We start from the raw sequence: 18,231 nt of genomic DNA on the forward strand, positions 1-18,231 counted from the left end.
AGAGTCTCTGTACTTCAGTTAATGAGTAATCTATTACTAAAGTAGTTGATCCCAAACATCCTGGACAGAAACTGTTAAGACTTTTACCTTAAGAAAATATTTGTCAAAACCAAGTCTTCACAGAGACAGTTCCTTCCTCCAGGCTGTCAACCTAATAAACACAGCCTGATTAATCAGCTCACTAATGTGGAAAAAATATTCATATTACACAGACTCACAACCTGTCTTTTCTCTGTTTTTCTTTTTGTCACATAAAGAAATTATTCTATTCTTTTTTATATTTCCCAACAAAAAACATTTTCCTAATGTGCGCAGTTCTCCCCCAGAACTGTAGGGACTCTACCAAAATGTGTGCCCCAATATTAGCAACACAAATATCAGCATCATTTAAACAGGACAGATTGCTTTGAAACTATTTGGACTCCATACAAAAATACACTATAGACTAACTCAGTTAGAAAAGTTTCCAGACTTGCAGTAGATTTGTTTTTACCAGACACAGCTCTGGCTATAATTATCCCTACTTTTCATCTTTTGCTCCAGTTTGCCAAAATACTTTAACTAAATGCAGACTCTTGTCAGATGTTCTGAACATACACACACTCTGCAGCTCTCTTAAAATATGCAAAAACAATATGTAACTTATTGTCATACAAAGGAAGCATCTCTATATCTGAGAAATAGAGAAAATCTAGTCTAGTCTAGGTTCTCTTTCATCATTGTCCTGGTTAAATAGTAAATGAATGATAGGTCAGAGCATGTTCACCTCACAGTGTTGCTGGAGACCCCATTCCTCACAGACACAGGGGGTCTGACACCGCGGTGCTAAACAGCTTCACTGAAAACAAACATAGCCTCAACAAAACCTTGGACCCCTAGGGGTGCATCAAACTGTTCTTTTACAGGACTACACCAGAAAAAGAAGATGTTTTTGTCTGAACAAAAGTTTTCAATTATTACTAACATATTTCCAAAAGTGTGTGAACTTCTAATGCAGATTTCCCACACAGCCTCCTCCTGGGAAGTAAGACAATGCGCCTGTGTCAAAGAAAGTCTCCAGCAGTATTGAACAGCGACTGTACTCGGCTTCAAGGGCTGCTGCCGTACTCATTTTTCTGCTGACCAGCATGATTCTTTAGAGCCAGTCATCGATACTTTAATAGATACGGAAACATGTGGTATAAATACCAGAGCACAGAAAGCCTAATCTATCATCTGAGGTGCTGTAAAGGAAACATTGGGATTTCTATACTGTACTTTATGTACCATATCCTCCTCGTTTTAAGCTTCCCTCCACACCACTGCATGTATTTCACACAGTGAGAGCTGGAAATCTACAAAAGTGCTGTTCCCATGTATGCCTCTGCTGTTCATGTGAGAACTCTGCTTAATAACACTGTAATAAAACATTTATTTTAAGGACTCTGCTTGACTTTAAGGATTGTGAATAAAGGTTGACCTGGTTTATAAACACCAAGTCCCTTATAAAAGTTTATATTCAACAGCTTTTCTATATTACAGACAGAAACTGTAACATATTTTATTGGGATTAATATAAAAAAGGTAAAAATGGTTTTATTTTTCTAAAAGAAAGAGGGTTAACGAGTTAAGGAGACAAATAAACTTTGGAAAACAATCTAAAACAATAGGGAGGAGAATGTGAACAGGACTTCAAATGTTCCATCCTCTACTTTGTGTTGGTCCTTTACCTAAAATTCAACAAAAATGTGTGGCTGCAACATGAGAAAACATGATCAAGGGGTATGATTCATTTTGTAAGGCACTGTCAGAGTTAAGCTTGGGAAGCGTCTGGTTCAAATGTTCAGATAGTGAGGCGGCTATTTATAAAACTCCTATACGCTTTGAGAATAATGCTGAGTTACAGTAAACAGTCCATTATAGCTCTGAGATATGTATACGATAACAGGAGCATGAGAAAACAAAAGGACACAAAGAAAAGATGGGAGGGGAGCTCAGATAGGCGTAAATCTTGAATTTTCTACATAACAAGTCCACATGAATTTTACCTTCAACTCAAAACAAACTAGACAGCCCTGACCCTGGGGCACGCTTCTCTATACTTTCTACTGTGGAGAAAAGTGACATAACATCTACTGCAACTCAATTAGGAGAACTGAAGCAGAAAGAATAATGTAACAAACATAATTTCATGTGTTTTTTCATTTGACAACTGGGAAAAATTACACATATTGTTCTATAAACACACATGTTCTCCTTTGCATGTTCAACTGCTTCTTCATAAAAGAAATGACAAAAACATGTTTGAAAATAAACACGGCTGGTAGATTAATAAGAAATGCAGAGCAAAATGTGGAGCAGGATGCAAAACCAAATACTGTTAAGATAAAATCAGGAGAGAGAGTGGAGTGAGGACGGTGATGTGCGACGGGACGGAGGTGGGACGGTAGCGCCTAGGGAGTCAGTCTTTTTAAATAATTGAGCGAGTCTTTTCCTGAGAACCCAATCTCCATATCAGCTCCTTTTAAAAGAACAAGACACCAATCCTTCTCACTAATCGCCGATCTTTGCTTTTTTCTCTGCAGATATTGCTTACCAAGATCTTCCTGACAGCTAATCTGAGGTAAAGGTGCCGGCATGGGTGACACAGAGAAGACAAAATTACAAAGAGGCGTGTGTAAGTTGAGGACAGAGGAGAGAGACGCATGCTGAGGAAGGCTGACTGGGTTCTACTGAGGTTTGGCTGTCAGCCTTACTACTTTCAGATCGCTTCCAAGCTGGTTTAGTTTGGGTTTGATCCGCATACTTCCTCATCATCAACCGTAACGAATGAGACCTTGTATGGCATGACCATCCATCCCTTCCAGCCATGTGGAGATCTACCATCGCTTCCCTGATGCCATTTACTGCCGTCTGGCCTCTCCATGGTGGTGGAGTGGTTAAAACAGAGTAAAATAATTATTTAAGCTAGGATACAAATTAAAGTTTGGGTTGAGGAGTATCCATTAGGATAAATCAATCAATTTATAGGGAAAATTGGTTAAGAGTTATCTTTAGGAGCCAGGATTCTGCTTGTTATAGAGTGATAAAAGGACGCCATCTATTCATTGAGTTTGTAATTATTTTATGATGTTGTCGCTCTGCCTTAAAATAAACTAACCTTACATTTTTATGTAAGTTAGAGAGCTCAGAAAAGCATAGAAGCATTTCTATAAACATTTATTTAGCTAGTAATTATGATCCGTTCGCTATGGATCCAAATATGATGTGAAAAAGGATTATTTCTCCTGGCCACTGGCCACAAGGGCAGACAAGGACTGATGCATATGTTGCCAACCCGTACAGTGAGGAGGAAGTAAGGGATGGTAAAAATATCTCACTGCAAGAGAACTGCACTAAAATGCATCACCTTGGGTCCATCTAGCCTCCATAACAATTATTAGACATATAAACATACAAAGCAGTTTTTTTTGAATAAGCATGAAAAGAAAAAAAAAAGATATCCTGCCATCTCAATGAAAAAAAATATATATAACTCGTTGGAAAAATCCTCAAACCCTCTGATTAGTGGAGGATCTTTAACAATGTGGGCCCGTTTCTATTCTAAAGATCTCACAAACCTTTACAGACCACAGAATATATTAGTGGTGTGGGGAAAAATCAATTGTGATTTTTGGCTGCCCAATAAAATATTGATTTTTCAGTTCCTAATATTTATATAAAACAAACAAAAAAATATTTGATCATGGATTCAGATGAACATATGCAGCACTTACTTTCTTGTCTACATATTTCATTTTGATAGCTGGGTTTATATCACAATAAACTGTGATATTGCCATATCATTCATGATAATGTCATATTGTGACCGAAGTACTGTGACATGTATCGTATGGTAACACATATGCCAATACTCACCCCCAGACTTTATAATCGCATGAGATTCAGCAATTTCATAAACCAAAAATGTGCCTTCATTGTTTCAAATAGGACAATGATCCAGAACGAATCGCCATAAATGGCTGATAAAACACACACAAACACACACCCATACAAATTACCCTTTTTCTAAGCCGTCAAATTTCATAGCCCCAAACGCCCAAACTTTGGTTTTAGGAAAAAAAACTAAAAACTGGAAGATAAGAGGCGAGACCTTTTTTTGTTAGGAGCTAGAAGGGTTTCATGGGAAAAAAATCTAAATATTGTTAGTGCAATGAATAACTGTAAGCTGAAAAACAAGTCAAATCAAACAGCTTTAAGATTAGTGTCGATTTCATTTATCTATTGAGTGTTTCATTTAGTGATTTGAGTTACAGAAATAAAGTTTTCACTAATATCTAGATAGACAGACAGGCAGATTGTTTATTCCTACAGAAACTACAAAAACAACAGATTTGTTTGGGTCCATAGCTTTTGCATAATACATTAACTGCTGGTCAGCTTTTCTAAATGCAGGTAATGGAGAAGGTGACACTGGGTTTAGACTCTGTTACAGTTTCCCTGTGACGAGTAGGGAACAGGAAGTGACAGGTAAGACAACCTCCAAAGACTTGTGTAATTCCACACGGGTGTGTTTGTGTTGTACAAAACTCGATAGGTAGCCCACTTAGCCTGGAAGAATGCTGAGCAAGCAAAATGGACCCCAGGATGGGCCGATCAAAGTGCAAGGCTTATGTGGAAATATAGAAGAGAGCTCCAAGTGCCACTCATTGTGAATACGCACGCAGAATTAGAAACAAAACTGCTAACAGTTGCACTTTTACTCTCAGCCTTCACTTAACCTGAAGGGAAATCTTTATGAGTCCCTTCTTTACAATAGGAGAGTATGTAGAGGTTTATAACATTGTCTTACCTGGAATAGTTTAAGTTGTGCAGTTCAAAATAAAATATAAAATGTCAGTTGTAGAAGTTTCTATCAACAAAACAAATAAATGTTACTCTTACCAGGAGACACTGCCAGCTGAAAGTGATGCAGCTTATTCTCATCTGGGAAACTTGCTTTGCATGTACCTGCAAAAAGTAAAAACAGTGGTGAGACGGAGACTGACAAGACTCTGCATCTAAGGTCAGAAGTTTCAGTCATCACCAGCTGTTTGGAAAGCAATAACCTGCACACATTAAGCATTGAAGCCACTGTTTATATCTAGAGTCAAAACTGAGAAACTGCCTCTAGGAGTGCCTGAAGCACCATATCTCCCCCTGGTGTTCGACGATATGTACTACAAGCATGATTAATGCCTGCACTGCCTTTTTTTTATTATCCTCCTGATAAATCTCTTCTGTATTCAAACTTAATGCAACACCATAAAGACAAACTATTTATTTTAGTTTAGAATTGTCACTAGCCATTAAAACTATCATAGAACCATATGGCAACACAGGTAAGCTAAGACTTCTATATTATTTTTCTCCATCAGCTGTTTGATTTGTAGAGGAGCACAAAATATAGAAAACAGCAAAAACTATATGGAATGAACGGTAAATTGACCCTTTTTTTGACCCACAATTTTAAGCTAAAGGGTCAGAGTGGAGGGAAAACGCCTTATTGTGAAAGAGACCGTCATCAAAATTTATCACGTTTGGGCTCCCTTCGTTCTCCATTACTTTGTAACCCTATTCCATACGACTTCCTCCCTCCACTTCCCTGGTGTGGCTGTACTTCCACACGTGCATATCAGTTTTGTAGCTTAGTCATTTCCTGTGACGGATGATTGCCATCGACAACAGCTTTACCAAGTGTATTTATCCTTAATTTGAGTAGGTACATGAGATAGTTTGCCAATGGAATGAGTATTTTTTCTCTTAAAATAAGATAATTAGATAAAATGCAATTGAAATAAGACAATGCAAATGTTTTTTTCTTATTTTAAGTGTAACTTGTCTTGTTCCATTGGCATAATGTCTCTTTTAGCTCCTCAATCCAACAACAAATACACTTAATTTAAGAAAAAATTACTTGATTTACTAGATTTAGATTTTTTTCAGTGCAAGCAATTAGAATCCAGACACTAAATGTTCATATGCTGCTAACATGACTTGTTTTATCCTTAATAATGGAGAATTTATGTGAGGAGGGCAGCAGCTAAAACAGACCTGCAGAATTCTGGCGTTTGAAAAAATAATGTAAGTATCAGGCTGTTGACAAACACCAATAAACTTGTCATCATCATTTATACAGTAATAATAATAAAAAAAATCTATTCATGTTTTAAAAAGAATCAGTTCAGTAACTAAAAAATGACTTCCACCTGGAGTATCCCAATAAAGACGAGGAGCATCTCCTGTTAATTCAGGACAATGTTTTTATTCTACTCCCACTTTCAGTGACTTAGCCTTGAGCAGAATATAGAGCAGGGAAATGTACAGCATACTTACTAGGGAGATTGGCTTCAAGTTCTGCAACTTCTGTTGGGATAAAATAAAAAGGATGAGTCAGAACAAAGTAAAAATGAGGATCCATGAAACTCATTGGGATAAATTAGCTGTTTCTGAAACTCTCGCACTGTGCAGCTTGTTTGGGTTAATTCCTTTGAGTGTTTTGGTTCCTGAAGATTCAAAGTGTTTGGAACAACATGTAATTAGGCCAAAAGCAGAAAACTCTCCCACAAGTTTTCTGCATATCTGTCCACATCCATCTGCATATGGACACTGAATAAGAAATAAGAAAAAGTATACATCTTGCTTTGAGCACAATGATGCAGTGGGAAAATTAGACAGAAAATGTATGAGCAGAACAAAAAGGGGAATCAGAGGGAAAACAGAGGAGGGGTAATCTGCTGGTGAGATTCGGCTCTGTTTTGTTAAACGTTGTTTCAGTCACTATGAGATACACACAATTACCATGTTTTACTAAGCACTACTGTCGCTCTCATTATATTTTTATTCATAGAAATACATTTTTTATGGACAAATCTAATTAGTTTCTCATCTTTAAAAACTTTTATTCAATTTCCTTCTGACAGAGAAGAAACCCAATAAAAACGCCACCATCACTTATTGTTTGACTTTGCAGTCTAATAACAAAAAAAATATATGTATAATTCAGATAAAGTACTTTCCATTAACACAATTCAATTCAAAAATGTTTTAATAATCCCAAAGGGAAATAAACGTTGCACTTCTTGTAGAGGTTTCTTCAACAAGTTGTTCTGGATGTTAATAGCTGTAGGCATGAAGGATCCTCTGTAGCCGACTATTTTTTAGTGGATTTGGTAGAAGCCTGTTGTTGTTCAGTCTGATTGTCCATACGGTTCTTTATTTTGTAAAATCATCTAAGAGGTTGTAGAAGAGTACACTGGACAGAGCCGGCCTTCTTTATCAGCTTTTTTTTAGTCATTTGCTCTGATGCTGTTGCCCCAGCAGATGATGGAAGAGTTCACACTTTCCACAACAAACTTATAGAAGATCTACAGCATCTTACTGCAAACACAGAAGGACCAAAGCTTCCTTAGGAAGTGCAATCTGCTCTATACCTTCTTGTAGATGGCTTCACAGTTGTGTCTCTGGTCTAGCTTGTTGTCCAGGTGAACACCGGTGTATTTATACTCCTCAACTACCTCAACTTCTTCTCCCACGATGTTAATAGGATTCAACTAGTTCCTGTTTCTTCTGAAACCTACAATCATCTCCCTTGTTTTGTTCACATTTAGGATCAGATGATTCTTCCCACGCTGCAAAGAGGTTCACCAGCTCCCTGTACTCAGCTTTTTGTCCACCCAATGACTGTAGAGTTATCCGAGTATTTTTGCAGATGAGAATACTCTGTCTGGTACTGGAAGTCCAGGGTGTGTAGAGTAAAAACGGATGGTGAGAGTGCTGCCCCATGTGGTGCTCCTGTGCTGGTGACTACTTGATTAGTTAGTTGACCCTTCAGTCGAACAAACTGTGGTCTGTTTTTCAGGTAGTCTTTGATCCAGGCGGTTGTTGATTCCTCCACCTGAGTCTACTTCTGGATTGAGTCAGCCTGCCAAGTTAAATGACAGTTGGTTTGTGGAAGCAGGGCAGCAGGTCTGCAGTTACTGAGGACTGTTGGCTGAGCTTTCTTTGGTACTGAAACAAGGCAGGAGATCTTCCACATCACTAGAACTGTCTGCTGGGTCAGGCTGAAGTTGAGGAGGTGTTTTAAAATCACAGAGCTGCTCTTCACAAGCATTCAGGACTCTGGGACTGACATCATCAGGACCTGATGCCTGATTGGGATTCAGTCTCTGCAACTGCCTCTTCACCACAATCCAGAACATTTTATCAAAGTATTCATTTATTTGAATATCTTACTTTTTTTTCATTTAAACTGTGTTAGATGTTGATTTTAGTCAGTGATACATTATTTTAAATAACTTTTTTTAATATAGATTTTATAGTTCTGATTTTAATTTAGTCTTTTATGCAATGTTGTTCCACTGTACAGCACAGTGCTTTATAAATAAAGTTAGATTGGATTTACTTATAGTAAACATTCTAAACATGTATGTTTTATTACATATCTATATTTTTAAAGTTTTTTTTCTGATAAACATTAATATTAAACTTTAATCTCATTGTTTCACATAACTTACTTATTGAAATTGATTTGATTTTAATGAATGTTTCTATAATTCTAACATTTAATTCAATTCACTTCAAGTTTTAAATACTTAAATGTATATACACTTTATACATTGTAAATGTAAATATACTTTATATATTTAAATACACTCAAATATTTAGTTCAAAACTCTATTAAAGAGTCGACGTTTATTCAGCAATTATCAGCTCAAAGCCTTTTAGCTACTATTTTAGGGAAAACTGGGCCTTTGGCTTAACATGCTACTCATAAAAAATACAAATTTGTGTCACTTATTAAAAATAGTTTGCTTATTTAGGCAACTATAACTATTTTTTAAATTCAGTTTGCTCATAAATAAAACCTCCATTGTGTTACTTCTTAAAGTAATTGCCTTTTTACGAGTAAATGTATAAGATACACAACCTAAAAGCCCTCTTTGTTTTGTTTGTAGTAGTTAGTTAGATTAACCTCGAGCAAAATAAATCATAATCGTGGTTGGTGGTTTCAGATTTTCATAACAAGAACCAATAAAACAACAAAGCATTAAAAACAATCAACACATAACTGAGACATGTCTGATCTTTGTTCTTTATCTGCCTCTTAAAGGTTAGGAGAAGCAAACCTTTGGTGAGGAGGCGGTCCCTGATGGAGATCCTGTGGGTGGAGTCAGATGCTCCAGAGGCACGGCCTGTCTTTCCTCCATCTTCCTTCTTCAACTTGCTGGCCAGTGTAAGCATGGCTAAGCTGCTGTGGCACACCTTCGTCTGCACTAACCACGCTGGGTCCGCTGCTCAAATGTCTGCAGAGCAAACAAATGAAAACACACATTGGTTCGATTCATTGTGCTCGACGTAGCTATAATTATTGAAGAAGAAGAGACATTGACACATTAACAATAAACATTAACTGACTACACATCAGGCTTTATGTTTAATATTGTATATACAGAGCTCTGAAAAAATATTAAAGCCATAAGGAAGCAGCTGTTCCAACCGTTGCATTTCCAAATTCTCCAGAGTGGTGCACGACTTTACACGAGTAAATAAAGTGAATTTGATTGGTTGTTTATCAAGGGGGCGGGATTGTTGTGGCGGAAAGTTCGCAAGCATTTTTGGTTGTGGCTGGTTTATCGGAAGCATCTTGCTAACCAGTTAGCAACTTAGTGCTAGAAGGTTCCCAATGGGAAATTACATTTGGACGCAGTAGAGTAGCGCTAAATTGGGGACTTAGAAAAGACACTGTCAAGGAACGCTATGGACAGCGGAAACATGCAAGAGGAGGAGAGTTTTGTGTCAGAGGTAATGGATGAGTCTCCTCCATCATACATTTTTTATTTAGAGAAGGAAAGTGGGGACGAAGTTGTTGTGGAAGAGGATGCCAGGGCAGCAGAAGTTTGGTTTGGTGTAGAAGGCTTACAGCCGTAGATGTTTGAGCCCTTGCCTCGCAACGCTGTCAGTTCTGTTAGCTCTACGCCTGACGAAGACACAGACGTCCATCCACATGAACACTGGGACGTAACTCAATGGTAAAGTATAGGGATGCACCAATCCACCTTTTTCACCTCCGATCCGGTACAGATATTTGTAGTTTAATGTTGGCCGATACCGATACCAAAAAAACAGCACTAAATTATTAGCTAAAAAATGGTTTTATTGTGTGAAGAAAAAAAAAAAAGAAAAAAAATGAGATCATTCTTCTGAGCATATGATTTGATTTCCCTTTTCTTAAAAAAAAAAGGAAACAACCCAAAATGTTGTGACTCATTTATTTAACAACTGTGCACAAAATCTTAAACCAGTTCTCTGACTTGGTGAACATGTAAAAAAAGTGTCATTATCAAGTATCATCTCTGTGATTTTTTTTGGCCTGTATACTGTTACATGGAAAAAAGTCACTTCTTTCCTTTGCTTCCAAAGAAGTTAACTGCTTCCCGCTGCTTCCTTTTTTGTTTGCCGAGTCCGCAAATATCAGCATGTTCCTTGTTATGAAACCTCTGGAGGTGTTTCATGAAGTTGGTGATGTTATAGCTAATTAGGCCGTGTTGTGTTGTTGCGCTGCCGCATGACGGCAGAGCATAGCATAGAGTTAGTATGAATAGATCGGCCCCTATATCGAGTCAAGTGTCACCAATACTGATCTAGTTTTTTTTCCTTATATCTGGACCGATTCTGATCAAAATATCGGATCGGTGCATCCCTAGTAAATTAAATGATTTAATTTCTTATATCAGTCGTTGCGTATATTAGCTGCGACATATGAATCAAGATGCTATGACTAAAAACACTTGATTGACAGATGACTGCTGATATATGATTGTCCGAAATTAGGTGTAGAAGTTGACGTTATAACTGGCCTGCATAAGATAATAAAAAAAGATTTTAAGACAGGATTTTTTTTAAATAGAAATTTTCTAAATTTTGGGACAATATGGTCTGATGAAGAGTACATTTCTATATATGTTTAAGCCAGAATGATTTGACATTTAATTATGACTTCCCTATGACTTTAATTGGGATTTACACAACAAGATTTTGAAACTGTTGGGTGATTTTCAAAATTATAGAGATCCACATGTGACAATAAAATTTTCTTTGAATCCCTTACCAATTCAAACAAAGTTTGTGAGTCAAAATAAATATGTACTTGCCAACCTTTTGCCCACTGGCTAATAGAAATCTGCCCCTGTGCTGCCCCATAATTATACCCAAGGGAAACACACAGGCACCGTGAAGGAAATTCAGCCCTCAGTTTTTGAGAATTTTAATTTGATTAAAACCAAAAAAAAAAAAGTTTTCTGGAGTGAAAAGTTTAATTAAATTAAAGGTTTAAGGAAACATTTAAACGTTTTTCATCAGATATATATGTATGTATATATATTTATATGTACATAGTTTAAATGTTTTATTCTATTTTAAGAAGCTCTGTAGTACAGCAAACACTTATTCTGTATTTTTAAATCAGTTTTGAGGAGTTATAGCTGTTTTTATTTCTTTTTATATTTGTATTTTTCATTGTACCATGCTTACTGTTGTGTTTTTTTTATGTAGACAATTTTAAGATTTGCCCAGGGACAACAGATGAAAATTAGCCTTTTGATATAATTCTGGTGCATTTGCAGGAATGCTTTTTATGTACACTGTCCCTGTCAAATAAATAAATTAATAAAAAATTAAAAAAAGACATGCTTACAAGTAATGTTAGTGGTGCGGTGCAAGTGCATGGACCCGGAAGTTTCTGTAAATTATCTTTTATCTTTTCCTTCTGCAGCACGGCAGAATATACAGTTTCCCAGGGAAACGGAAACCACCTCCTGAACATCTGCAAAAGGTTTTCCTCAAACGCTTCATGAAGTCTCTGACTTACAGTCACAGACAGAAGTAAATGATTTAAAGTAAGTTTGTAAGTTTCTTTTTTTTTCATTTATCTGGCTGTTAATACATCAGTTTGCCTGCAGCAACTCTGCAGGGCATTCACACTAAAGTGAATGCAAGCTGCTTTTAAGCACAGATAGGCTGACAAAGCTGCTGATATAAAAACAAATATGAGAGTCTTTAACCAAGTCTGCAGTTTCATGTGCTGCTCATAAGAATAGAAAGGGGAAGTTGAGGTTTATTTTTTTTTTTTTAATCAGAACAAATACATTAAAATTGAGTATGCAGACAACTGGAGTCCAATCCTTTAAATAAAGGCTTGTTTGAAAACAGGCCCTATAGCTGCAGACAGAGTTTATATAATATTAACAAGATTAAACTTCTTCTGTGTATAAAAAAAAGTCAGAGCAGACTGAAGGCCAGCTGCTTTACTTTGACTTCTTCTAACCCTGATCACACAGCAGTCCCACCATATCAGCCACTATACGGATGTCCCAATTAAGCTTTTCACAGTTTCCTTCCATGGTTCAGACCGCCTGAACAAAGATGACTCTGGGTCAGACAAACCCAAAGCATTTACTTCACACAATATTACTGAAGGAACTGACAGCAGATAGAGGTTCTGACCCGTGCTGCCTGTGCAGCGTGTAAAGACAGCCTGATACATCAACTCAGGAACGCGTTTGCTGTGAATAAGGAGAACAATGGGGGAACCATTATGGCTTTTTATTGTTTCTGCAAAAATAGCCTCCTCATTAACAGTGCTAGATGTCTACCTTGAAAAAGTATGGAAGGAAGTAATAAATAGGAGCAATGAAAGTAGATAAGGAGATATTGGGGTTGATATTAAGGTTAAATGATGTATTGAATGAGTGACAGTTGTTTCAGTCCAGCTATATTATTATTATAGGTAGGGCTGCAACTGTCAACTATTTTGCTAATCAATTAATCTGCCGATTAATTGATTGATAATTGGATTGCAAAACAATTCCTTAAATACGTTTTACACTGAATTTAAACAAAGGGAAGCTAAGATTTCTGGATAGAGCATATTTATGGAAGGGGGGGGACTTTTGATCTTGATTGCAAAATGTTTTATACTTTTGGTATAATAACTGCTCTGATTGGGTTGCGAAAGGCATGTTTTAGAGTCTCTAAACTTAAAACAATTAATCAATTACTATATTAGTTGACAATTATTTCTAAAATCTCTTAATCAGGTTTAATCTGATTAATTGTTTCAGCCCTAATTATTAGCAAGAAGTAAAACTTTACTAAATAAAATCACAAAACATAATACAATGTTTGCCTGAGCTGATATAGTTATGATAACATGTTGATATGTTTTATTTTTTACAGGATTTTTTTTCTTTCCCTCAAGCTTTTTCACCTTTAGTACTGTAGTACATGTCAGTTTCTTATATCAAGGCTTAAAGATTGATGCACGCTTTTATAAAGCGATGTAGACCTTAATTCAATATAATAATGATGCAACCACTAGCCTCAGTGTGTGAACCTCTAATTATTGGCTAGTAGTATACAGTAATGTGTGAATGTTGAGCGGCCTCTGGGAGAAGCAGAAGGAACGTATCGGTTTCCAGAGACGCCGTGAAATGTGTGTCACTGAGACGGAGTCAAAGCCCACCTGCCTCGCCTGTCACTCACTGCACCCTGACATATATTTCCTCCACAGACTAATGTGGCTGTTAGTTAAACTGCCTCAGAGGCTAACAACCAGTTAGAGCAACAAGCTTCCTGTGCAGCACAGGCTAAAAACTAAAAACAGAAAAACATATGAAGTTAACATGACTTAGCCTGGAGTTGTTTTGTATTTTCCTGGCTTCTTACTCCAAAAATTTAGAGGCAGAGCTTTTAGTAGGAAATAAATCTGTTTGACCTGTGATTCTTCTTTTTAATTCTATTCAATTCCATGGAATGGAAATATTCTTATATCAACAGACATGGCTAAAGTCATGATAGCAATGGCTGCTCTTACATCAAAACGCCTTTTCCCACTCGTTTGTTGAATCTAAAGCAGATTATGGCTCGATATTTAGCAGACTGTTAAATCATGTCATCAACCCAATAAAGAATACAAACATCAGATGATGAATTTCAGAAAGTAGTACTTTCAATTTGTTTTCCCCCAGCCCCTAAAGATGTAATGGTTAAGAGAAGAAACGAGGGAGATAGGGAGAAATTTCACAAGTAAGAACATACCCAAACTAGCAACAAGTATTCAATCTTAATCTGGTTTGAATGGCTCAAAAAATGCCTTCAATGTGCATGAAGAAAGGTTTAAAAATAATCTGTAAAACTCAGCAGGGGCTGTAATGTCTTGAAGCTGTGTTTGTAATACTATCACAAAATAATAATTCAAAATAAAATCTTCAATGTAACATGATCTGGAAAGAGTGATCTATGAAAACATTTGATTTAAGAACTTTTTTAGAATCAGTAGCTACTGTTTTAAAACATTGAAAGAGTGTCAGGGTTATTAAGACAGGTGTTCTAATAAACGTTTTCCAAACAGCTCAGACCTCACAACACTCAAAGAGCCCAGCTTTAAACTCTTCGAGGTGCTTTTCCTCCTTCAAACTGTGGTTTACACAATTTCACAGTTTTTATAACAAACCTGATGATAATTTTACACAGAAGATCTAAGAAGGAAACATTGTGTCACCAATAATCTTCCTGTGTGAAACAGGAACTAAAAAGAAACAATTCAGAGTAATGAACAGGAAGAGGCGCAAGGTGGTGAGTACAGCATTGAGGTTTTTAGCAAGTCTTAAATTACCTTTAGCTTCAGAAAAAAAATTATTTTGTAGAAGAAACGAAAAGAAGCAAGTGTGAAAAAAAGCTGAACAGACGGGATGAAGGAGTGGACTTCAATTCACCATAACATCTACTGTTGAAGAATGTGAGAGTAGCTCTCTTAAAAGAAATCAGTACTTCCAAATCAGCTAAAAAGCTTTGGAGAAATTACAAATCAACTAAGCTCTTCCTTCTGCTGTCTCGATGTTTTACCCTCAGCTTTCATTCAGAAAGTTCTGCCTGTCATAACATCTGATAACAAATACAGGCTGGACAGGATGCTGCTGCAAAACTACAGGCCTAACTCAAACCTGCCCTTCATCAGTACAATTATTGTAAAAGCTCTGTTTTAACAGTTAACCTCTTCTATAACGGTTTGAGTCTTACTAGAATAACAAGGACTGTTTGGGTCAGTTGGTAACTTTACATCCGAGATCACAAAAGCCACATGCAGGATTTCCCACAGATTAAATATTGAGCCCCCCCATCACTATGCTCATATCACTTGAAATACCATATCTTAAGATACCCCAACTGTCACTGCGGTGACCTTTGACGGAGAACCAATTTGACCATTGAATGAATGCATAAAGAAAATCAATGTAAAGTGTTCTAGAAATAATAATCAATAAATATAAAAACTAAAAATATATATTTTCAAGTTATTACAGCTGGAAACTGCTGATCTGGTTCAAAATCTGTGCATAGTGATGAACTCAGACCTGAACCTTGTTAGGAACATAAAGACAGCAACAAAGTTGGTCTTCTATCTTCAAAAGAATATTTGGGGCTTCTGTCACATTTGAGTATTAAATTTAAAATAATTAATGTCTTTAAATTTAGCCAGATTTATGTTACAGAAGTATCTTCACAGTAAAACCTCAATCAGACAGCTGCTGTTGATCCAGGGAGTTGCTGCCCACATCTTAACTACGGTGGAGCACATCATCCCAGTTCTAAAGTTCTTACAATGGCTCTCTGTTTCTCACAGAACAGACTAAAATACTTATGCTAATGTGTAAATCACTGAATATTTTATAACCAGAATACATTATAGATCGTTTTATCAGTGCATCAACCTTCGCCATTTCTCAGGTCCACTGGTTCAAGTCTACTCAGCATCCCCAGAATCTGAACCAAACATCTGGAACAAAATCCCAAAAATCTGAATATATGCTTAAAGCATAGTTATTTTTAAATCAAGCTTGAAAAACTCACTTGTTTAAAATTACATTTAGTCATAGTCTTTCAAAGCACTTTGTATTATCTTGTTGTTTTTTTTTTAAATTGTGCAATATATACAGCTAATCATACAAACCTCACTTAAAAATCTGAAATAAATCACCCCTCTGCAGGTTTACTGCAGTTTATGACCAAACTTGATGAAGAATTTAGTGGACAATATTGCTAAATATAAAGTAGTTATAGAGATGACAAAGTTATAGAGATGACAAAAATTGTATAACTGTATACAGCAGGTTACAGTATGGCATAATTCTGCAACATTTCAAAGCAAAATCAGAAACAAGCATATATGAATCAACTGTAGGGTATCTATGCTGCAGAAACTTGCAGAGGCTGTACTGAATAAGGAGCCCAGCCCATAACAGACAATAAGGACAACAAATTGAGATTTTTTTTTTCTCTTCAAAGGAAAAAAATTTTTTTACAAAATGCATATTAATTTTAAAGCCTGTGCTGCAAGATTCAGTGCATCTCAAATATCTGCGTCAAGACAAAAGCACTGACCGGATGTTTTTCGTTTATGCAATATATTTAAAAGCTTTTTCCACAAAGTGAAAAAAAATAGGGATGTATAAAGTCGTTTTAACAAGAACTATATGTATGCTGTATGCTAGGATTTATAAATCAAACTTAAACACTTTAGTAGCTATCCTACTTGAACCTTCATTATTTATTTTAACAAGATTAGGCTGTTAAAAAAATACAGCTACAAGAGAACAATGTAATTTTTAGCTAAAGGGAGCTAAAAATCAGGACAATAATATAACTGACTCCGATAGCCTCATTCCAGAACACTTGTCTTAAATTAGCGTAATAACACTTCGCTAACACTGCAATAAACTAACGAGTAAACAAAGTGGATATCAGCAGATTCCTGTAAATCCACACATATACAGATATAGAAATATGTCTTTCTGTTTTAAAGAGGAACTTTTCTTATGCCTACAGCCTGTTTTGTCTAAGCTTTGTGCTGGTACCTTCCGTCTCTGCGAGCTAACGCTCCGTGCTACACCATAATCAGCCGCTGTCCTCCGGTAAACCCGCCTCCAGGAACACCGCAGCGCGGAAGACGAAAACACCTCCAGACGAATAACCGGGACCTGGGCTTCTAAAAGTATTTGGGAACCGGTTTGGGACTCAGCTGTCAGAACTTCGCTCCGGTGTCATGGGCAACGGAAGCGCAGCGAATGGCTGTTCTTTTTGTTGTTGTCCGTGTGGACACAGAGAGAGAGATAAATAGTTCCGGAGTTCTCGGCATTCTGATCCTTGTCCGGGCTTTCAAGCTGTTAATTGTTAAAAACCCTATTAAAATTGGTAGAAGTAGGTTATGTTACATAGTGTGTTGTTAGTATTTATTATTATTATCATAAGTTTTAATTAATATTATTATTGTTATAAGAATAACCAAATTACCTCTTGTGTTATTTAATTGAGCCAGGGGCGGAGCTAAATGAGGTGCCAGGGGTGGCCATGGCCATTGTTAGCCAATTATTGCACACCCCTGTGGCCACCCCTACCACTTATTTCCCTCTAATACAGATGGTGGCAGCAGTAATAGTCTCAGCGGGAATATGCAAAACATTTTAATTTTTCATATATTAACAATTTCTTGACAACAAAAACACTGTGGTTAATTATGCACATCAATATACTAACATTAAAGATTATAAGTACAAAACTCAAGCAGAATAGATTTTGTGTTTTATGGGGTAAAGTGAAAATGATGTGTCTCTGCAAGTCATCTGGGACTCTCCAGTGAAATCATAGATAAATAACTATTTTAATAAAAAAGTATTAAATAATCAATTTATGTAGATATCAGTACCTGTGAATATTGATTTTATCCAGAATGATTACTGATAAAAGTAATTACAATGGATAAGATGTTCACCTAAAACACTGACTGAAAGAATTTTATCCACTATAACTTTTATCTAGAAAGCACGGATGTTTGAATATATTTGTCTATTTGTTAGCAAAGGCTGAAGGAAAGTATAGTTTGTCTTTATTTAGAAAATATGGATGTTTTGCTTGTTAATTTTCCTGTTGGAACAGTGTAGTTTGCCCATGAGAATTTAGTGCCTATCTACCTTCGGCCACCCTTATAAAAATTTTCTAGCTACGCCTCTGCATTGAGCTTGATAGAAGGTGCATCAATATTTAAAGGTGAGCTCAACAGCGCATCTAGTGGTGAACATTTGCTCATTGCTCCTCAAAGATCCCAAGACTTTAAATTCAAATTTGATTTAAGTCTGATGATGAGCGATAATTTTGAGA

At 36.4% G+C, this 18,231-nt stretch overlaps 1 protein-coding gene across 1 annotated transcript in view; it reads right to left on the reverse strand.

Moving 5' to 3' along the window:
- ube2f (ubiquitin conjugating enzyme E2F (putative)) overlaps window positions 1-17,167 on the reverse strand; it is a 52,750-nt gene extending 35,583 nt beyond the window's left edge. Inside the window, exons 1-4 of the mRNA XM_015389570.1 lie at window positions 16,932-17,167; window positions 9,147-9,323; window positions 6,355-6,384; window positions 4,924-4,989 (exon numbers count right to left, since the gene is read on the reverse strand). Coding sequence (XP_015245056.1) covers window positions 4,924-4,989; window positions 6,355-6,384; window positions 9,147-9,261 — 211 coding nt within the window. The 5' untranslated portion in view covers window positions 9,262-9,323; window positions 16,932-17,167. The remainder of the gene's footprint in view (window positions 1-4,923; window positions 4,990-6,354; window positions 6,385-9,146; window positions 9,324-16,931) is intronic.
- Window positions 17,168-18,231: the final 1,064 nt, after the last annotated feature.

This window comes from Cyprinodon variegatus, unplaced genomic scaffold, assembly GCF_000732505.1.
Source record: "Cyprinodon variegatus isolate N-32 unplaced genomic scaffold, C_variegatus-1.0 Scaffold466, whole genome shotgun sequence".
NCBI classification, from domain to species: Eukaryota; Metazoa; Chordata; class Actinopteri; order Cyprinodontiformes; family Cyprinodontidae; genus Cyprinodon; species Cyprinodon variegatus.